At 39.1% G+C, this 23,101-nt stretch overlaps 1 protein-coding gene across 3 annotated transcripts in view; it reads right to left on the bottom strand.

Annotated features, from left to right (window-relative positions):
- Positions 1-21,915, bottom strand: part of PFDN1 (prefoldin subunit 1) — an 89,080-nt gene extending 67,165 nt beyond the window's left edge. For 2 of the 3 annotated variants that reach the window (XR_013960840.1, XR_013960841.1), the window contains exons 1-2: positions 21,834-21,895; positions 19,390-19,556 (exon numbers count right to left, since the gene is read on the bottom strand). Coding sequence is in view for 1 of the 3 variants with exons in the window: in XM_080672990.1 (XP_080529116.1) it covers positions 19,390-19,556; positions 21,834-21,866 (200 nt within the window). In the remaining 2 variants the exon portion in view is untranslated. Of the gene's footprint in view, positions 1-19,389; positions 19,557-21,833 lie in introns of all 3 variants that reach the window. The other variant, XM_080672990.1, reaches the window with a different exon arrangement.
- Between the last annotated feature and the right edge of the window lie 1,186 nt (positions 21,916-23,101).

Below are 23,101 nucleotides of genomic sequence, written 5' to 3'. Positions count from 1 at the left end.
CTGATGTGGAAAGTCCAGATAATTTAACTGATCATACTAGTCTTCAGTTGCAACTTTATCCTTTGTAAAAAATCTTACTGATATATTCATGCAAAACAGGGATTAAATACTCTATAACCCTGTGTGTCCAAATGTTCTTATTATTAGTCCAAGAGACACAGTGCTATTTTTGACAAGATTATGGTCTACAGCAGCAGTCGGCAAACTGCGGCTTGCGAGCCACATGCGGCTCGCGAGCCGCGGTTTGCCACTCTGTTGACTAATGAGTTTGCCAACTACTGCCCTAGACTCTCGATTCCAATAATTACAGGCTGTTGTTGTTCCTTGTGATTAAGCCCCTAACCCAGTGGTCGGCAAACTCATTAGTAAACAGAGCGGCAAACCGCAGCTTGCAAGCCACATGTGGCTCGCGAGCCGCAGTTTGCCGACCACTGGTCTATAGGATGTTTTTCTCGGAAATAATTATATTTATCATGGTTTGACTTATGATGTTTCAACTTTACAATAGCAGGAAAGCCATACACATAAAAAATTACATAAGATATTCAATAGTTTATTATAAAATAGACTATGTGTTAGATGACTTTGCCCATCTATAGGCTAAGCACGGGTAGGCTAGACTAAGCTATGATGTTTAGTAGGTTAGATGTATTAAATGCATTTTCAACTTAGAATGGGTTTATCGGGACATACCCCATTTTAAGTTGAAGAGCATCTGTATTTGGTACAGTATTTGTAGAGAAGAGTTGTTTAGAACGGTACTAAGTCTCAATGACACCATGTAAAAAGTATTATAAATCTAGCCCAAGAGTCACCAAATCAGGTTATTACATGCATGATTTTTCTAAGAAAGTCTTTTAACTATGAAAATCATTTGTTTTGTTTTGTTATTTTTTAAACCTCACCCGAGGATATCCCTTCCATTGTTTTTGGGGTTTTTTTTTTGTTTTTTTGTTTTTTAATATATTTTATTGATTTTTTATAGAGAGGAAGGGAGAGGGAGAGGGATAGAAAGCTAGAAACATCGATGAGAGAGAAACATCGATCAGCTGCCTCCTGTACACCCCCTACTGGGGATGTGCCTGCAACCAAGGTACATGCCCTTGACTGGAATCGAACCTGGGACCTTTCAGTCCACAGGCCGACGCTCTATCCACTGAGCCAAACCGGTTAGGGCTCCCTTCCATTGTTTTTAAGGGAGGGAGGGGGGAGAGCGAGAAACATTGATGTATCTATTAGCTGACTCTTGCACTAGCCCTGACCAGGGCAGGGAACGAACCCCCAACCTAGGCACGTGCCCTTGATCAGGAACTGAATCCACAACTCTTTGGTGAGCAGGCTGATGCTCTGAGAACACTAGCCAGGTAGAAAATCATTTTTAGAGTAAATATACATTTTTAAATAGCACTGATTGCTGGCCAATGAGTAGTATTCTCAAATAAAAGGTCATTTGACATTATCTTTATTAGTGTCTGGGAAATTTCCAAAGCTAAGATTAGAGGTCAAGTCATTACTTATGTGACCTTAAAAAATAAATTATCTGAACAGATACTAAATCCCTTGAGCAGAAAATAAAATTATTAGAAAGCATAAACACTCAACAACCAAAACAAGTTTTTCGACGGCCACATAGCCCTGAGATAGCTATATTGGACTGTGCCAACCTCAAAGGCCAGAGAGATGTCACCAAAGCTGGCCAATCTACTATAAGCTTAAGGACATCTGAGCAATGAGTTTTAAACAAGGATGAGTATTGAGTACATTCAAATGTCTACCTTAAAGAGTAATTACATAGTCAAAATTCAAACAAAAATGTTATGGGAATTTTGGCTTAGTCCTCCAATTTAAAAAATGCCAAAGAGCCCTGGCCAGAGTGCTCAGTGTTTAGAGAGTCGGCCCGCACACCAAATGGTCACGGGTTCGATTCCCAGTCAAGGGCATATATACCTCAATTGCATGCTTCATCCCCGGCTTGGTAGGGCCATGTGCAGGAGGCAAACAATCAATGTGTCTTTCTCATATCAATGTGGTTTTCTTTTCTCTCTCTCTCCTCTCACTTCCCTTCTACTCTATCTAAAAGCAATGGGAAAATATCTTCAGGTGAGGATTAAAAAACAAGTAGATAGATAGATAGATGATAGATAGATAGATAGATAGATAGATAGATAAAAATAAATAAAAATGTCAAAGATACATGGTATAGTTCTTGGAAAGGGCCCCAAGAAACATTTGGATTTCTGAAAAAAAGTCTTTAGAACAGCGGTCGCCAACCTTTCGGACCTCATGGACCATTGGTTAGTGACCGCTGCTCCAAAGGTTTCCTTAAACCAGTGGTTGCCAACCTTTCGGACCTCACGGACCACCAGTTGGCAACCGCTGCTTTAGAAAACACCTTGTCTATGTTAAAAAGGCACTGAACTATCAGATGCCATTTTGAAGATAAGGGATATATCATGACAATGTAATTATGAGTCATATATCATAAATAAATATTATGTATAGTTTCTCAAAGCAGAGAATCTCATAAAGATCCTGCCTGATAGTTTATGGAAAGCCAAATGGCAGATTAAAAAAATCTGGAATTCAGAATGTGCCATAAAGGAAAAATAAACCATGAAGAGGGAAATTATTTTTATTTGACAAATGATATGCACAGAATGTGCTTACAATACTCAGTGACTAGGCTAGAGTCACTGCTTTGTAAAAGGCCTCTACTTTGGAAATCAATGCCATGTGGCCCTGCACTGTCAATTATTAAGGGCTCATAGCCTGCTGCTTCATTTCCTCAATTATCTGCAATTATGCCATCCGAAAAACATAATTTTATGATGGCCTTTGATTTTGTTTGAGAAACATCAGAGGCTGTGTTCTGAATTGCGCCGCAGATTGGTACATGACTTCCACTTTGCTCACAAACCCAAAATACAATCAAGGATCAATGGCAATGATGTTTTTTGGGGTACCCTTTCAAAGTAGACATACACTATTCAGAGACAACAATAGGGTAATGATAATGCCTTTTGTTTGGGTGGGAAATTTTTAGAGGACATCTGAAAACATATTCTAAACCAGGGGTGGGCAAACTTTTTGACTCGAGGGCCACAATGGGTTCTTAAACTGGACCAGAGGGCCGGAACAAAAGCATGGATGGAGTGTTTGTGTGAACTAATATAAATTCAAAGTAAACATCATTACATAAAAGGGTACGGTCTTTCAGCTCCGTGGGCCGGATAGAACAGCCGAGATCCGGCCCGCGGGCCGTAGTTTGCCCACGGCTGTTCTAAACAGCACTTAGGGCATCCACAACTAAACAGCACTTAGGGCATCCACAAATTAAGTGGCACAGAAAAAGCTGAAGAAGAATAAGCTTATCTTGTTTCTTTGCCTCATTCCATGGGCAATGAAAACTACTTGCATGTGCACAAAGAGGTACGTGCAAAAAATTTTTACGTCATAACTTTTAGCGGAAGGAAGGAAGGAAGGAAGGAAGGAAGGAAGGAAGGAAGGAAGGAAGGAAGGAAGGAAGGAAGGAAGGAAGGAAGGAAGGAAGGAAGGAAGGAAGGAAGGAAGGAAGGAAGGAAGGAAGGAAGGAAGGAAGGAAGGAAGGAAGGAAGGAAGGAAGGAAGGAAGGAAGGAAGGAAGGAAGGAAGGAAGGAAGGAAGGAAGGAAGGAAGGAAGGAAGGAAGGAAGGAAGGAAGGAAGGAAGGAAGGAAGGAAGGAAGGAAGGAAGGAAGGAAGGAAGGAAGGAAGGAAGGAAGGAAGGAAGGAAGGAAGGAAGGAAGGAAGGAAGGAAGGAAGGAAGGAAGGAAGGAAGGAAGGAAGGAAGGAAGGAAGGAAGGAAGGAAGGAAGGAAGGAAGGAAGGAAGGAAGGAAGGAAGGAAGGAAGGAAGGAAGGAAGGAAGGAAGGAAGGAAGGAAGGAAGGAAGGAAGGAAGGAAGGAAGGAAGGAAGGAAGGAAGGAAGGAAGGAAGGAAGGAAGGAAGGAAGGAAGGAAGGAAGGAAGGAAGGAACCTAAATCCTTTAGTAAGGAAACAATTAACAAATTATGGTGTATCTATACTGTGGGATGCTAAATGAGTAGAAACTTCTTTTTATGGCATAATGCAGAGTAGATACCCTGAATACCCTTCCTAATTAAAAACAAAGCCAAAAAAAATCACTTTAAACATTCTGCTGAAGATTCTACAAAGGCCCAAAACATAGTGAAATCAGGAATTCTGGAAGGTAAGAAAGCAATAAATTCCCCTTCTTGAGAAACCCGAGAGTTTCTGCTGAATTCTAGAGACCTTGAGCATCCACACAAGCACAGAAACAGGATATAAAATCTATACTAATAAAAGGGTAATATGCTAATTAGATTGGGTGGACCGGCCATCCAACTTCCTTTCCGGACAAAGCCATGGTGGTGGGGGCCGAGGCAGAGGCAGTTAGGGGCGATCAGGCCGGCAGGGGTGGGCAGTTGGGGGTGAGATCAGGCCGGTAGGGGAGGGCAGTTGGGGGCGATCGGCCGGCAGGGGAGCAGTTAGGTGTCAACCATGCTGGCAGGGGAGCGGTTAAGTGTCAATCAGGTCGGCAGGGTATCAGTTAGGGGATGATCAGGCTCGCAGGCAGAAGTGGTTAGGGGCAATCAGGCGGCAGGCAGGCAAGTTGTTAGGAGCCAGCAGTCCCAGATTGTGAGATCGGGCCTAAACCGGCAGTCGGACATCCCCCGAGGGGTCCCAGATTGGAGAGGGTGCAGGCTGGGCTGAGGGACACCCCCCCAGTGCACAAATTTTGTGTACCGGGCCTCTAGTAGGAGATAAAATGTAGGGGCAATCCAAAGTAAGGATGATATTAGGAGAATCCTTAATTAAAGCCAGGTTCCCAAAGGGCTCCACCTTCAACCTAAGAGTGAAGAAAAATAAATTTACCTCTCGTCAGAGTAAAATAGAAGACACTTGTTTATCAATACCTTGGTAGTGAAAAAACAAAAATGTCTCCTAAGAATGTGTAACAATAAACTGGCCTTTTCTCATGAGCTGTGGTTCAAATTTAACTTAATAAATGTGCCAGAAAAATCTCAAGCACAGAATATAAATTACAATGTTCCTAATTAGGGGGATGGCAAAATTCAAGTAAACCTGAAGATGGGTTAATAAAAATTAAACTAAAAAACAAAGAGGAAAAAAGATGTAAAACACACTTAAAAAAAAAAAAAAATACAGCCCTGGCCAGGTAGCTCAGTTGGTTAGATCAGTGGTCGGCAAACTCATTAGTCAACAGACCCAAATATCAACAGTACAACGATTGAAATTTCTTTTGAGAGCCAAATTTTTTAAACTTAAACTTCTTCTAACGCCACCTCTTCAAAATAGACTCGCCCAGGCTGTGGTATTTTGTGGAAGAGCCACACTCAAGGGGCCAAAGAGCCACATGTGGCTCACGAGCCGCAGTTTGCCAAGCACTGGGTTAGATCATTGTCCCAATACATCAAGGTTCTGGGTTTGAGCCACAGTCAGGTCACATACAAGAAGCAACCAGGGAGCCCAGAGCAGGTGGTGCACTTGGTTGAAGTGTAGTCCCATACACCAAAGGGTTGCGGATTCAATCCCCAGTCAGGGCGGGTGTGAGAGAGGAGTAGAGACAACTGATCAATATTTCACTTTCACATTGATGTTTCTCTCTCTCTTTCTCTCTCTCACTCTCTCTCTAAAAATCAATAAAAACATATCCTCAGGTGAGGACTAAAAAAAAAAAAAAAAAAAAATAGAAGCAACCAGTGAATGCATAAATAAGTGGAACAACAAATCAATATCTCTCTCTCTCTCCCGGACCCTTCCACTCTTTCTAGAAATCAATGGAAAAAATATCTTCAGGTAAGGATTTTTAAAAAAGATTTTATCTTTGATTTTCAGTAGTTTGATTATGTTACATCTAGTTTTGTTGTCTTTATTTTGCTTGGGTCTTTATTCTACCAGGGCTGGGGAACCTGCAACCGAGGTACATGCCCCTGACCAGGAATCAAACCCATTACCCTTAAGTCCATAGGCCAATGCTCTAACCACTGAGCAACCAGACAGGGCCAAAGATAAAATCTTGAAGGCAGACACAGAAATGATGCATTACAGAGAAACAAAGAGTTACAGCAAACACTTTGTCACAAACTATACAAGACAGAAGAAAATGGAATGACATTTTCAAAGTACATACCGAAAGAAACCAGCTATTATTAACCCAGCATTACATATACAATAAAAATATCTTTCAAAAATAAAGGGTAAATTCAAACAAACAAAAGCTGATAAAGTTTATTCTAACAAACACCATAAGAAATGTTAGAGGTAGTTCTTCTGGTAGAAGGAGTATGATAACATATGGCAACTTACAGAGAAATGAAAAGCACTGAAAATAGTATGAATCAAGATGAATATAATAGACATCATTTTCTTTTATTTTTTCTTTTTTTTATTGATTTCAGAGAGGGAGGGAGAGGGAGAAGGAGATAGAATCAATGACGTGCAGGGGATCGAACCCACAACCCCGGGCATGTGGCCTTGACTGAAATCGAACCTGAGACCCTTTGGTCCACAGGCTGATGCTCTATCCACTGGGCCAAACCAGTTAGGGCTAGACATGTTTTTCTCATTGTTAATCATCTTAAAAGATAACTGACTTGCCCTGACTGGCTTGGCTCAGTGGATAGACCGTCGGCCTGCGGACTGAAGGGTCCCAGGTTCAATTCCGGTCAAGGGCATGTACCTTGGTTGCAGGCACATCCCCCGTGGGAGGTGTGGGGGAGGCAGCTGATCGATGTTTCTCTCTCATCAATGTTTCTAACTCTCTATCCCTCTCCCTTCCTCTCTGTAAAAATTAATAAAATGTATTTTTTTTAAAAAAAGATAATTGACTAAGGAAAGGTTAGCAAACTATGCTTGCAGGCCAATCTAGTCATGATCATTTATTTATATAATGTCTACGCTGCTTTCTCACAACAACTGCAGAGTTAAGAGAGACAACTGTGACAAAGATATGACCAGCAAACCATTTTATTGGCTATCAAGCCAAAAATATTTACTACCTGGCTGATTACAAAACAAGCTTGCCAATTCCTGATATACAGCAAAATAATAACAACATATCATGGGCTTCATAAAATGGATAACAATAAAAAAAAGGAATGACTGGAGCAATTTGACATATAAGATGAAGGTAGACTGAGATCAATTAAAGACATACATTGTAAAAAATAGGACAATAACTAAAAAAAATTTTTTACTAGGACTAATAAGCCAAAAGTAAAGGTAAAATAGGATCATAAAAAATAATCTAAAAGAACACAAAAAAGAGGGGGAAAGGACTCAAGAACAAATGAGACAAATAGAAAACAAGTATTAAGGTAGATTTAAAGCCAATCACAGCAATAATTACTTGAAAGATAAATGATCTAAACATATCAATAAAAAGGTAAAGGTTGTCCGACTGAATTTAAAAGCATGACCCAACTATATGCCATCATCGAGAAATCCACTTTTAATAAAACAACATAGATAGGTTCGAAGTAAAAGCAAAATCATACCCATTAGAATGGCAATAATACAAAAGACAGATAACTGAGGCACGCCGTGGCAGATATGAGGTAAAACGTGAAGAAAGCCGGGGAAACAAGAGGCGGAAGAGAAAAATGAAAGGCAATGAGGAGGCACAGTCAGAGAAGTCAGAAAGGAAAATGAGCCCTGGCCAGTGTGGCTCAGATAGTTGAGCGTCGCCCCATGCACCAAAAGGTCACTGGTTGATTCCTGGTCAGGGAACATGTCCAGGTTGTGGGTTCGATCCCTGGTCAGGGTGCATACGGTGTGTATGAGAGGCGATCGATCAATGTTTCTCTCTCACAACGATGTTTCTGTTTCTCTCATTCTCTCTCTCTCTTTCTCTCTCTCATTCTCTCTCTCTCAAATCAATAAAAACATTTTAAAAAATAAAGGAACACGACACAGAGACAGGCAGAGCTGCAGCAAGCAGGAACTGTGCAGAGCTCTGAAAGTGCAAGTGCTATGATAGCCCCAATGGGCGAGGAGCACTCACCAGAGGCAGGAAAGGCCAGACCTGAGCGGGAACTTGAAGTTAAGAGACCAATGACCCTAGCACACACATCCATCCACTTGTGAACTCAATGGATACATCCACTTCACCATTCCCCTCAACTGCACATGGAACATTTTCCAGGATAAATCATATGTTAGGCCACAAAACAAGTCTTACTAAATTAGAAGATTAAAATCATATCAAGCATCTTTTCCAACAACAATAGTATTGTTAACAGGAGGAATAAGGAAACTGAGACAGGAAAGTTAAAACAAGGCCACATAGTGAGGGCAATTTGCAGCCAGCTTGTATCTAACAAGCCATTATCTTCCCCAGCCAAGGACACTTAAGAGCAAATGGTTAAAAACCTCCATAATGAGAGAATGTAGAAAGGTAGGGGTAAAGGGGAAATGAAAAAAAAGGGGCAGTTTTACTCCCTAAGCAGAGAAGCCAGCAGTCTCAAAGCTTGGCAAGATAAAGTTGCCAGGTGCTTCTCATGAATTCTGGGAAGGCCACAACAAAGTAAAAAAGGGGACCTTGAAAATTAATCTGTACCCCAGTATTCAGCAGAGGAATTTTGGGACCTATAGACAGGAGGGTATATACCACCTCGGACCCCCACCCAACTGGCTCTTCAGATTAGCTGAGAGCCCGTCTGCACTTCATAAGCCAGATATACAGGTTTGCTTGCTTTGCTTTTTCAATAAAGGTACATGCTTTAATTGCTTTAATAAATTGGCTTTTCACAGCACAGTCAAGGTCTCTCATATAAATCCATTTATATGAGAAGACAAAGATGGAGGCTGGGGACAGCCCTCTCCAACTGACTCAGGGAGCTGTCCAGGAACACCTCATCAACTACAGTACTGTTAAGTCTTAAACCCAACCTGCCTTTTCTCTTCCAGGGCTCCTATTGCAAACATTATGCAAGGCTCTCAGCTAAACTATCTCTACCCAAAGTCCCCCAAAGAACTCATTTATTTTCAAGGCTTCAACCTGACTAATGACCCTCAGAATAGTACCAACCCTATTACTTGTAAGGTCCACATCTCCTCAAATTCAACATGTCCCAAATTTAACTCATTTTATCTACCCACTAGAGGCCCACTACACAAAGATTCGTGCAAGAATGGGCCTTCCTTCCCCTGGCTGCTGGCACCGCCTTCGCGGTGGCCAGAGCTGCCTTTTCGTTCTGGCCTGGAGTCGCCTTTCTGCCTTCCCACACTTCCCAGAGGCCCGGAGGGGCTGAGGCAGTGCGGAACACCTGCCCCCGGCTGCTCGGCGCCTGCATATGCAAATTAACCCTCCGTCTTTGTTGGGTTGATTTGCATACTCACTCCTGATTGACTGGTGGGCGTCGCAAAGGTACGGTCAATTTGCATCTTACTCTTTTATTAGTGTAGATACCAACATTCCCTATCAAGCAGTTTCCCCATCTCAACTTCAGCTTCTATCAATGATATCACCACTTTCCTACTCAATTAAGTCCCAAAGCTACAGGTATCCTCCTCGTCCCCTACATTCCCAATTTATCACTGACTCATCACTTTCTTTCATACAGACTTCCTCTGCATTCCACTTCTGACACCTTAATTTATGCCCTTTTAATACACAACTGAATGACTTCAATAGCTCCCTACCTGTACTCCCTCATAAAACTCTCCCTAATTCATTCTTATTACCAACAGTTTTCATGTAGCCAGGCTTCAACTGTTGGTCACTGTATTGATTGCTGTGGATAATTTTTAGCAGACACTAATGGTTAGCAACTCCATATCCAGTCTTCCTTGTTAATAGAGCCCCAATTTTGTTTGTGTACCCTCCACTTTCCCAAATGACTCAGGGAAGTGAATCCTGGGGTAAATCTTGACTGGTCTTTCCCAATCATGGCAGTCCCATCCCCCAAGACATAAGCCCAAGTATGTGGCTCAGTTCCTGTCATGAAATGTGAGAGGTCACCCTTTTGGAGACTTCTGGGAAACATTTCTTTGACCCTAACAAAAATGACACAGAAAACATAGTACTTCCTAATTCTGGATGTCGTCACCTCATAATGAAATCCTTCACCCAACTTGAAGTTGAAGCTGGCAAGCAGAAGGAAGGGGGCAGAAGCAAGGGTACTGAAATAAATGGAATTGAAGCTCTACCTACAGTGAGGAGGCCTGATATACACAACATGGATAAATTATGCTTAATGAAAGAAAAACAAAAGGGTATATACCAGCCGTGGGCAAACTACGGCCCGAGGGCCAGATTTGGCTGTTCTATCCGGTTCTCTTGCTCTCCCCTCCACTCCTTTACTTTGAATTTATATTAGTTCACACAAACACTCCATCCATGCTTTTGTTCCGGCCCTACGGTCCAGTTTAAGAACCCATTGTGGCCCTCGAGTCAAAAAGTTTGCCCACCTCTGGTATATACTATAATGATTCCATTTATATATAGTCCATATGAAATTCTAAAATTAATCAACAGTGATAGAAATCAGATTATCAATTGCTTACAACAGGATTTGGGAGAGGAGAGAATTGACTTGGAAGAAGCAAGGAACTTTTTAGGGTGACAAAAATGTTCTATATTGTTACATTTGTCAGAACTCATCCGACTGTACTTTTTTTTTCATTTTTTGAGAATATGTTTACTTTACTTTTTATTGATTTTTAAAGAGAGGAAGTGGGGAGGACACTGATGTGAGAGAAAAACATGGATCAGTTGCCTCCCACACACACCGGGACAGGGTCTTAAACCTGCAAACTGGGCTTATGCCTTGACTGGCAATCCGAACCAGCAACCCTTAGGTGCATTGAAACAATACTAAACAGAGTCACATGGCCAGGGCCTAACTCATTTATTGTAAACAGTGACAATTTTATTTAAGTCAAGTTATTTTTAAGAAGCATGTTAGACCATCAAATGGAAATGTAAAACAGGCAGGTGGATATACAAGTTTGGAGTTTAGGGAAGGGGTCTAAAGACAAACATTTGAGGAGTTGTCAGTACATAAAAAGGCATTTAAAGAGATAAGCCTGGATGAGGTCCCTAACAGACTGAGTACAGATAAAGAGAACAGAAAAAATCCAAAGGCTCAGTCCAAAATCAATCTAATATTTGGAAATGGGAAAGAAAAGGAAACAGAAAAAGGAGAGTGAATAGGACTGGCCAGTGAAATAGAAGGAAAATCAACAGGTGATATCCTGGAAGCCAAGTGCTTCAAGAAGGAAAGATCAACAAGACTAAACACTACTGATAGGTCAAATGAGATGAGGACTGAGAATTCACTGTCTTTATTCCCGTCAGGAACACAATCCCATGTAAACATGCTTTGTTCTGAATGAGTAACTCACACTACTAGGTTCAATCTGTACTAATTAAAAATCACTGTGTATTTTTAAGTCAAACTGTTACTCCTGAAATGGAAGCAGTAGTATGTTAACCTATTTTAAACATGATGCTTATTTTTGGTCACTATTTGGTATTCTAAGTATTCTGGTAAATAATCACCTCTGATGTTTACCACTTTTACTCTGGCCTCATCAAACCCCAAACATTTCCACATTTAAGCATCAAGCTGTGCTACAACTTTTTCCAAGATGTGATCTTTATTTCACTAGTAGGTTAAAATGTAACACAATAAAATATAACCCTTGGATAGTAAAAGATTACTACCCAATGAGTACTGAAGGACACAAACAGAACAGAAGGCTCCTCATACAAATGTAGAAAGTCACAGAAAAATGTAAATATATTTGGCACAAATGCAAAAGATTCGATCCAAGGCACACATACAGGATGCATATTGTGATCCAAATCTTTTTACCCTGAGCTAAACAATGTAAAAGGCTCAGCTTACGGCAGTCATGTTCTTATCTATTTAAAGATACACTTTTAATTCTGGGCTCCTGCTACTGCAAAAATTTTGATGTGAGAACATTTCAAGTCCTCTGTCAAAGCCAAAGGAATAGCTTCTTCAGATAATCTGGTCCATTTCAAGGTACAATTCATTTTCATGAGAACAAGAGTTAGTAATGAGAGTTCCTGGCCAGGACAATGAAATATTCTCCAAGATATGTCCATTCAAACTTAAATTCTAAAAACAAATTGAGCATACATTCTTCACAAAGCCACAGGCACTAATGGTGCATTCAACACACTGTAATCCTAATTATTCCATCCGGGCAAAGAATATTTGCAGTTCACAGCAATTCCTGATATAAGAAAAGAATACTAAAATAAGTCATTATCAAGTGTGTGTTCATATATAGACTGACTCAAAGCTTCTAGGTCAAAATATTTTTTCTGAGCTTTTTGGCAGTTTCATTAAGCAGATATATTCCTTGACATGAACACTTCAGTCCTCTCTCAAACAAATTAGATAGCAAATTGTTCCTAAATCTGCCACTATAAGAAAATTAGCAGCTAAAATCAGAAAATTCTTGGTATAGCTTAAAATTTACTATTTTTCATTTCAGAAAAATTCAGCTAGCGCTAAGTCAGTTACAGTACATAATTCTCCAATGACAAAGTAGCAAAGCTCAATATTATTGCTGCCTTTATTTTTATTTACGTAGGAACAACAAAGGTAATGGTACTTTTCACTCTTCCATCAGTTTACTACATTAATTCTTGCTTATCACCAAAAACACTGTAGTATCCTCTTGTGTTGTTGAAGAAATGCTACTTTCATGCAACAAAAGTAGATTTTGTTTAATCCTTTGTCAGTTTAAAAAAAGTTCAGGCCTTATGATATCAGGAAATGCAAAAGCAAAGTCCTCCAAGTAACTAAATGAATCAATTACATTTACCTTTTTTAAAACAAGTTTAGGCCTAAAATAAGTAACCTACAAGGACACATTAAATAAAAAATTGTAGCATGTTTGTACATCCCAAGGTAAGTCTAACAACCTTCTTTGTCCTTTTGTACAATAGACTTCTAATTAGCATAACCTTTTCAAAATTACTTTCCTGTGTTTCAGAGATGGTTTGGACCCTGGAGGACATGGGAGGGGAAGAAGGGAAGGAATTATTTCAAGTATCTGCAAAAGAAACATGGCTATGTAATTCCTACGCAAATGTTTGTTAACTTCCCTTGGCATAAAAACAGTGATGTCATTCCACACAGCAGTACAGCAGAGTTATAATGAACACCAAGTTTTTAGATCACTGACACTTAAGGAAATTAAGTATATTACTCAAAAATCTCCTCTCCCTAGAGTTCCACATCTGTGGAAGAGGAGAGTGTGCCCATCTGGGTTATATACATACTCAACATCAACAAAACTGAAGTCATTTTTCCTTGCACAACAGGAAAAGTTGTGTTTTTTTTCCCTTCAAACTCTGAGCAATGAAAGCTATGACTTTAAATGGCTCTGTATAAAAACACATGAAGGGTGGGTCATAGTCTATTAGTAAAAGCAGCTCAACATCAAGAACTCCTCTTCCTTTAAAATAAAACCTAAAAAAGAACTAAAAAATTCCTTCTTACATTTGAAAATTATTTTATCTTTGCTTATATTTTCTCTACTCTAAAACACAGATTAATATCTTTAAAGAGAGCATAAAAAGAGCTTATGAATTTGCAATGTGCTCTCACATCAAAAGTAACCTACACATGATTTTTTTCTCCTCTAGTAAGCACTAAAAATAACCAAACTTGATTCCAGTGAGAACAACAATATAAACTATTTTTACTATAATACCAACAATATTTATCAACAATATTTACTACACCATGACTTATAGTTTATTTCTTAATCTTATAGGAATCAAATATAATACAACTACTTCTTCAGATTCAAAATTACCTCAAATTAATTGGAATACCAACTCTACAGCTACACGAAATTGTAAAACAGTTGGAAAACTTGAGGCAGCATGACTATATCCCTTTCTATTAATATTTAACATAACTAAACTTAGAGAAACTGCAAAAATTTCATCCCGGTTTTATCAAATGTCATGGTTCAAATTACAGGTCAACATCCAAACTTACAACTGAAATTACTACAAAACCAGCATAACATTTTAAACAAAGGGCAGTTCAACCAACCTGTCATGGACAGTTCAGATTTCTACATCCTAATTAGTTGAAAAGTTACTCAACTATTTAGGTATTTTTTTATATTACTACCTATCAGGAATAAACCTACTGTTTTCACTTTCTACCTGTGCCACATATATCTTAAGTCTTAACACTTTGGATCTTTTAACCATTAGAGATCAACCATCAAATTACTTCAACAAGTAGAAATAGCAACACCGCTCCCAAACAGCAATTTCTGCATTGCTAGACACTTATCTAGTTGGTAGATTTATACCATTGTTCATTCTTAGTTCCTTAAACGTAAAAAAATACCCACAGAATGGTGGCATACCTCTAAATTAGTTTAAATATGGCACAAAGTTATTTCTGGTTAGGTTCAAGTTTTAAAAAGACACTAATCATTCTTTTCAAAGGCTAATCTACTCAAGTTCCTCCCATATTAAAAAAAATAAAAAGCTTAATTTGTCTCTTTTGGAAAGAAGAAATGTTATTTATATAACCCTCAAGCAAAAGGAGATTAGAATAATAGGATAACAGACCTGACATCAAATCAGGGTCAGGGTTATAACTATTGTTAATAAAAATAAGTTTAACATTTATCCTAATGATCTTTTCAAACACTAGCATGGTTAAATGTCTTTTATGTGTACTTTCAAATGTAATTCTTATTTAAAAAAAACTAACTGTACTTCTATGCAAAGTACAAAGGAAGAAAACTACCATATACCATTAGAAACTGGTTCTTATTCTGAAAAAATAAATACAAGAAACATTCATGTAACATTTATTTGACATCTAGTATTTATTTGATTCCCTCCTTGTATGCTAGAAAGATGCAAAGACAAACACTTCCAACTATTCAGACAGATCATTCCACAGTTGTAACTTTCATCATAGTTCTCAAAGCAGTCTGGTGAGGTCAGCTCACAAACAGCTTAAGGAGTAAAACTAGAAATTGGTGGTAGTAGTATCAGGCTACATAACAGCCTCTCCAAAGAATATGAAGTAACAGAACTAAAATGTGCTGGCAACATGCCACGAGACTAGATGGAATATAGCTTTGAGCAACAAATACCCAGAGCTTACAGTATATAGCAATTCATCATCTCTTACCCTGCAAGCTTGATTTTCCTTGTTTTAAGTCCAAAATAGCCATATATAACAGGTATTTAACTCTACCAAATTCTCCATATTTGTGACTTGAAAGGCACAGGGCTTGCAATGATTTGGTAAATTAAATACATTCCCTAAAAAGAAAAATGACTTTCATCCTATGTGAAGATGAAAAAGGTAAAACAGATACAATTATATTGATATTGTTCTGCATAGAATAGCCTTTATTCTCCAAGGGCTATACTGCCCTCAGTTTAGTTTCAAAGGCTTGCATTTTTCTATATTGTCAGTTCTGACTGAATATCTCTGCAATTGATTGGTATTTAGAATTAGTCAACCTTCTCAACAATTTAATAAAGAATTAATCCTGTCAGATCAAATGACATAATTTTGTTCAAAATTCCTCTGACAGTCAAAATATGTTACTTTTATAATTTCATCTTTATTGAATCATAATATTAAAACAATAACAAACTCTAATTCTAAGTCTGTCACTTTCTAAACATATATTCTTTCTAAAAAGCCAAAAGAAAATGCAGTTATTTTAGGCAAAAGAATCCTATTCAACTCAAATCAACACACATTTCATATCTATTTGGTGCCAGACATTATGCTGAGAACTAAAGAAACAAAGATAAATATGTATGTAAATGGTCTCACAGAAATGACAACCTAGTTGGGGAAACTAGCTGGTGTAGCTCAGTGGTTGAGCATCGAACCAGGAAGTCCCAGTTCAATTCCCAGTCAGGGCACATGCCAGGGTTGCGGGCTCAACCCCCATTAGAGGGCATGCAGGAAGCGGCCAATCGATTATCTTTCTCGCATCACTGATATTTCTGTCTCTCTCTCCCTTTCCCTTCCTCTCTGAAATCAATAAAAATCAATCAGCCCAGCGGGTGTGGCTCAGTGATTGAGCAGTCAACTTATACACCAAGAGGTGGCTGATTCAATTCCCATTAGGGCACATATCCAGGTAGTGGGCTCATTTCTCTCTCGATGTTTCTATCGCTCTCTCCCTCTCCCTTCCTCGCTCTCTAAAATCAATACCAGTAAAAACATTTTTTTAAATCAATCAGTAAAATAAATCTCAATCTCTCTCTCTCTCATTCTGTGTATGTGTGTGTTCTAGTAGCTATAGGAACAAAAGCCCTGGTACCACCCCAGATATGTAATTAAGTCTGCCAGAAAGGAAAAAATCTTCAGAAAACCTAAGTTATGTCTTAAAGGATGAGAATTTTACAAGGGAAAGTAGAATATCGCAGGCCAAGGACAGAATGAGCAAAAGCAAGAAATCACAAAACATGGCATGTGTAAGGAAGCCCATGTGGCAAGGCTAAGAATAACAATTTCTGATTCACATGCTACTACATGACAGGCATCACTAATCAATTAAAACATGTTTAAAGTCTATTTGAGACTCAAACTCCTTCTCAACAGATAACCCAAAACCAATGGAAGGAACAAAGTCCATGTGATGAAATTTACGAACTATCCTGAGTCTAGGAATAGAAAATGGTAGGACTTGAGACTAGAAGAATAAATAAAGGACAGATTATGAATGACTATGATGCTAGGTAAGGAGTTTAAATTTTATCCTGTGGACAACAGAGGATGAACAAAGGATTTTATGAAGAATATTGACGTGATCAATTCTGGCAGATGTGTAAACAATGCATTTGGACAGATAGAATAAAGGCATAAAGAACAGTTAATATGCTATTGCAATAGTCTAGGAAAGATTAATGAGGCCTGAATTTCAGCGATGGCAAAAAACTACTGCAGGTTCTAAAACAGCCTTGGGCAAACTACGGCCCGCGGCCGGATCCGGCTGTTCTATCCGGTTCTCTTGCTCTCCCCTCCACTCCTTTACTTTGAATTTATATTAGTTCACACAAACACTCCATCCATGCTTTTGTTCCGGCCCTCCGGCCCAGTTTAAGAACCCATTGTGGCCCTTGAGTCAAAAAGTTTGCCCACCCCTGTTCTAAAACAAAAATAAATGGAGTGTTTTAGATTTTAGAATCCATGGTTTCAAAACAATTTGAGAAAAATTAGTATTCTATTTAGAATTCCCAAATAATACTCAAAAAGGAAAAGATAAGACAACATAAGCTAAAGACTAGAATTAAAGAAATGAATCACAATGATACTCAAGATTACCCAAGACTATAAATTCAGAAATAGATATTTCAGGTTTAGCATCAAGAAAGAGAACGTCCTCATGACCAGACTAATACTCAGCAAGTCTTTTCTTCCTGAGGGCACTAATATTCTAGCCAACCAACAAACACTATTCACCTTACATGCCCCTACAATGTAGGGTCAAATGCACACTCACAGTGAGATACAGAAAGCACAAAAGTCAAATTTAAAACCAGTGTCTGAAACCATATAGGAGTTCCACTTTATCCAAACATTTAAAACTACATATTTCTTTTTAAAAACATAAATAATATGAAACAAATCTTCTGGAAATATTACTGTCCTACCATTAACTAATTCATATCCCAGCCTTTAAACTCTAAGATTCTTTATGTGGAATGCAATCTATTTGTAGCACTTTGGGCAGTATGCAAAAAAAAAAGCAACACTCATATCACTTGTGCAGAATGTTTAATAAATGAAATTATTCTAATTAAAAATAAAAGCTTCATAGTAACTCAAAGGCCAAAGATAGTCAAAGAGTTTTTCTATTTTGGAAAAAGATTCTTTAGCTGTTGCAAACAGGCTAATGTAGTGATGTGAAATCCAAGGACAACATGTTAACAACCATGCTAGAAAAGCTAGCATTACTGTTTTAAGACTTAAGGATATTCACATTAAGGATAAAATTATCCTGTCATGAATGCCAACAATTCACTTCATACTACATAGACACATATTCAAGGGCACTACTTTGTTCTCAACCCAATTCTTTTGTGTCCCAGTAATAAACTCTCAAATTGGGATTCTCTTCCTCTTAAAACAAGCTAAAATGAAAAATATAAACTCCGGAGACAAAATTTATTTGTGGCGTATTATTTATTCTGATCAAGCAAATCTAGTCAACAGTTTATCATAATCTATCTCTTTTCCAGAAAGATATAGACTAGCTAGCTAGTCAGGAGCAGAGTCTACTTCTCATGATGTCATTCCAAAGCCACTGCTAAATGTTACACATGTTATGCTTCCTTCAAATCAATCACAAAATAAGTCATCCCAAGACTGAGGTCAAATTCCATTCCAACTAAAAGCTCTCCAAACTTAAAGTAATGGTCCACTTACTAAGTAATAGTCAAGACTAAATTCCAGAAGAACCCTCCTCCTGTATCTCAACACTAGCGCCCCCCCCCCCCCCGCCCCCAAACCAGTCCTCTCCTTTTAGCTCATTGTAATGGAATGTGACCTGTAGTTAAGGGCTTTTCCATTCCTTACTTATTGCTCTCTCTCAAAAAGGTAATATATGTTTTAAAAGAAAAAAGTGAAGTGCTATTAGATGTTAATCACATAACAATTAGAACAAACAAAACATAAATTGGTTTACTAGATTTCTCATGTATGACAGAACAAGTGCATATAAATGACAACTGAATATTTAACTTAATATTTTTATTTTAGGACACTGGTCAGACATCTAAAAGATGATTTGTACGACTCCTCACAAATTAGGTAGGGAAGGGGAAGTTAAAACTACAACTACTTAAATAAATCTTCACACACAAAATTACTATGAACATCTTTTCATGACAAATCATATTTTTATCATTGAAGTTACACACTTTTAAGCATCCAATGTAGAGAGGAAGGAAATATTTAAGAAACGTACTTCAAAGTCTAAAATTAAACACATCTGGCCCCATCTTCTCCATCCCCTCTCCCAGGCATAGTAGCTTTACCTTTCTCTCTTCTAAGCATCAAGAGCCTTTCTTCTGCCTCTGTATCTTGTTTCCTGAGCCCATTTCTCCTACAGCTCACTTCTTCTACCTCTATGATTTTCTAAATAAACTTTCTCTTACAATTTGAAGGGAAAAAAATTAAATTCAACACATCTATCTGGGATTCGGTTTCTCATTTTTAAAAAATAAGGTATTAGAGCTACTGTGAAACTTCAACCCGTTTTAAAATGAACAACTTTTATGATTTATTTCAGACAAAACATATCCCAAGATGACCCCCTTAAGGATATATCTTACTTACATTCTTCCTACACCTTCATACATGTTAGTCTCGTCTACCAAAGTCATAATCTCTGTATCTGTAAGATGGGCATGCTTTTTCGTTCTGTTTAGCTGTTCAATCTGTATGTCTGCAAGCTTCACCTTCTGTTGAGTGTCAATAACTTTAGCTTGAAGCTCTGTGAAGGCCTAATAAAAACAAGTCCTTGATTTAGTAGGTGAAATATTTTACAGGAAACATTTAAGTCAAATCCAAATATGTTAAAATAAAGCATACTAACCAGAGGCAGAGCTATGAAATTTACTAAACCAAACATCAATAAAAGTTAGTATAATTGTAATCAGTCAAGCCACCAGGTTAACTACTGAATTTACCCTGTCCTCAGAATATGGAATTTTTTTTTGAAGCAGAAATAAATGCATATTAAATAGTAGCCATATCAAGTAGCAGGTGCTCAAGGAGTAATAAAAGTAATAAATGTGGTCAGAGGATGAAACCCAGAGATTCAAAACAAGAACTATAAATGGAACAACTCTCTGCATTTGTATTACTCAACTAGGTTTCAAAGCACTTTCCCACATTTGTTTCAAATATTAATGTAAGTATATTAATAAAATGAGAACACTGAGGGATATAATAAATATCTCATTTACTCCTCTCAAATCCTATGAGTTAGGGTGGCAGTTTCATCATAACAGTTTATAAATTAAGTAAATATGATAGAGTTAAGTGCTTGCAAAGGGTTGAACAACTATTGGGAGGAAAGGCAGGTACTTAAATCCATTTCTTCCGACCTCCAGTTCAGGAATTTTTTTACTCTCTTGTCTACAGTAATATCCAGAATATAAATATTTTCAAGAAAAAGAAAAAAACACATTGGTATTAGAATTGCATCATGATCTTCATATGCATAGACCAAGCCAAATTTGACCCTTATGTACACTTAACTCAAAGATAAACACAGTTCATGAATACTCTTGTTGAAGTGCCTGGAATGACTGTCACATGCTGTCAAATTTATGCTTTAATAATAACATTTGTGACTGCAATACATGGCAAAGGCTACTACTTAACTTTTATTCTGACTTGATCCTCACCTACCAGTAAGGATTCAAAATATTTATTTGGGAGGAAGGGAGGAGCCTGAAATGTCCTATTAGTCTTCAGGCAAAAATAATAATAATTTATATTAGAAGTAAAAATTTTTAAACGTGTCTTTAGTTAATTTAATTGATGGTCAAAACTATCCAATTTAAGGCCGAAATCATTTTCTTAGTTTGCATTCATTGCCCACAGGTTTCTTAGCAACAAATTCAAATACTGGGAGGCGAGTCTATTCACAGCTGTATGCTATTGCTAGCTCTTTAATAAACCCTGACTTAAATTTGAATCTTTAACATAATAAAAAAGATAAACTTTTAGAACGCTTTAAGCATTCTTAAAATGAATCTTGTTTTGCATGCAAAATTACAGGTACTACCTGATTGTTTGGTACACAGTTTGCTAAGGAAACTAGTATATTGTTAAAGCTGAGATACTACAGCGTAAGAGAATACCACCTAAGGACTAATTTTGCAAGTTTCAAGACAAGAATGACAAAAAGATACACACATAAATCCTCACAGCAGTAACAACTTCAATGTTTAGGATCTACAGCTATTTCAGCTGTCCTACTGCTTATGCACAGATTGACCAGAAGGCAGTCTTAAGTAAAATTTGTTCTTCTCAAAACCTAAACTAATAGACAAAAGGTGTGGTGTAGGCAGGGGATACTGGATTTGAGCCCCAACCTTTGACTGAGTCTTTTCTGGAACTCCGTTTCCTTTTCTAGAAAAGCATAGGTTTAAAGTAGATGAAGCCTAGGATTCTTTTCAATCCCCGTCCCCCTCCTACACCCCTCCCACCCCCAAAAAATGTGATTTGGGATCAGTAGAGATGTTAGAATCCTGACAACTGGTGGTGAAAACGTTTCTGAATGACAATACATTTATAAGCAATTGAAGAGATAAACCTAATTTCTTCCGATATCAATTTTATTTAGAAAACTTCACGGGACTTGTTTCTTCGACAACTCCTGCAAAAACGGTGGGGGGAGGGGAGCCAAAGCCCTGAGATGAGCATTGCTATGAGCATATCTAACTCTGAACTGTAGTGCAACCTTTCCAAGTTTGGGGTGGAATAAGAGGCCTAAAAGCACAGGCCGGAACAAGAGACGACAGGACAAGCCAGTTATCCGCCCACCAGACTTAACCAAACCCGGCCCAGCCGGCCCTTCTCCAGCAAAAGCCGCTCGCCCCCCACTCCAACCTAAGGAGACCCGCTCCCGTTTTAGGATTCTGCGATATCACCCCCCAGTTCCCTGGGGCCTCTTTCCTTCCGCAAGACTCAAGTCTCCTCAATATTCTTGTCCACAGTTCCCTTAGCTACCAAAGAGAAGCCTCAGCCTCCTCAAGACGCTTTCTTACCTTCTTCAACTCCAGATCCACGGGCGCCGCCATCTTGGCTCACTCTCTGCGCCTGCGCGCTGGAGAAAGCCGGAAAGTGTGTGGGGGAAGGGCGCGCCTTGGAGATTTGAGTATTTCCCGCCTTCCTTCTGCGCCTGCGCCGCATGAGTTGGGTAGGCAGGCTTCTTCCTTTCTTCTCGGCTAGTAACTCTGGAAATATCCCAGAGTACGATTCAGTCTGCGTACCCCATGTGATCTATCAGGTCTGAACTACTTCTCCACATCCTTCCAGACACAACAAGACACGCAGATTTCGTGCACGGTTTTAAGCATTTTAACAAATTGCTTAGTTTGTGCTACTAAATTGAGATGTATGTAGAGCAGGCCAAACCTCTTCAGTCATTCAGCTTGTCTCTGTACTGTCAGATATGAGAAAAAAAAAATCAGCCTGATGCCGAAACCGATTTGGCTCAGTGGATAGAGCGTCGGCCTGCGGACTGAAGGGTCCCGGGTTCGATTCCGGTCAAGGGCATGTACCTTGGCTGCGGGCACATCCCCCACACCTTGGCTGCCATCCCAGTGGGGGGTGTGCAGGAGGCAGCTGATCGATGTTTCTCTCTCATCGATGTTTCTAGCTTTCTATCCCTCTCCCTTCCTCTCTGTAAAAATATCAATAAAATATATTTAAAAAAAAAAAAAAATCAGCCTGAGCCTCAGGTATGCCAGTATGGAGAAGGCCAGAATGCTATTGGAGTGTTCTTCCCAAGAACTTATTTCTCCTGACCTCTCCTGAAGACCTTTTGGCACAGTGGTTCTCAAGAGATGCCAAATAAATTTGTTTAAATATATATTTATACTAGAGGCCCGGTGCATAAAATTCATGCACAGGGTGTGTGTCCCTCAGCCCAGCCTGCACCCTCTCCAATCTGGGACCCCTCTCACAATCCGGGACTACTGGCTCCCAACTGCTCACCTGCCTGCCTTCCTGATTGCCCCTAACTGCTTCTACCTGCCAGCCTGATCACCCCCTAACCACTCCCCTGCCAGCCTGATTGGTGCCTAATTGCTCCCCTGCCAGCCTGGTCAACCCTAACTGCCCTCCACTGAAGGCCTGGTCACCCCCAACTGCCCTCCCCTGCAGGCCCGGTCGCCCCCAACTTCCCTCCTCTGCTGGCCTGGTCACCCCTAACTGCCCTCCCCTGCAGGCTTGATCGCCCCCAACTGCCCTCCCTTGCAGGCCTGGTCCCTCCCAACTGCCCTCCCCTGCTGGCCATCTTGTGGTGTCCATC

This window comes from Plecotus auritus (genome assembly GCF_963455305.1).
Source record: "Plecotus auritus genome assembly, chromosome: 6".
NCBI classification, from domain to species: Eukaryota; Metazoa; Chordata; class Mammalia; order Chiroptera; family Vespertilionidae; genus Plecotus; species Plecotus auritus.
The sequence above is the reverse complement of the archived record's forward strand: the minus strand, read 5'-3'. Positions and strand labels throughout refer to the sequence as shown.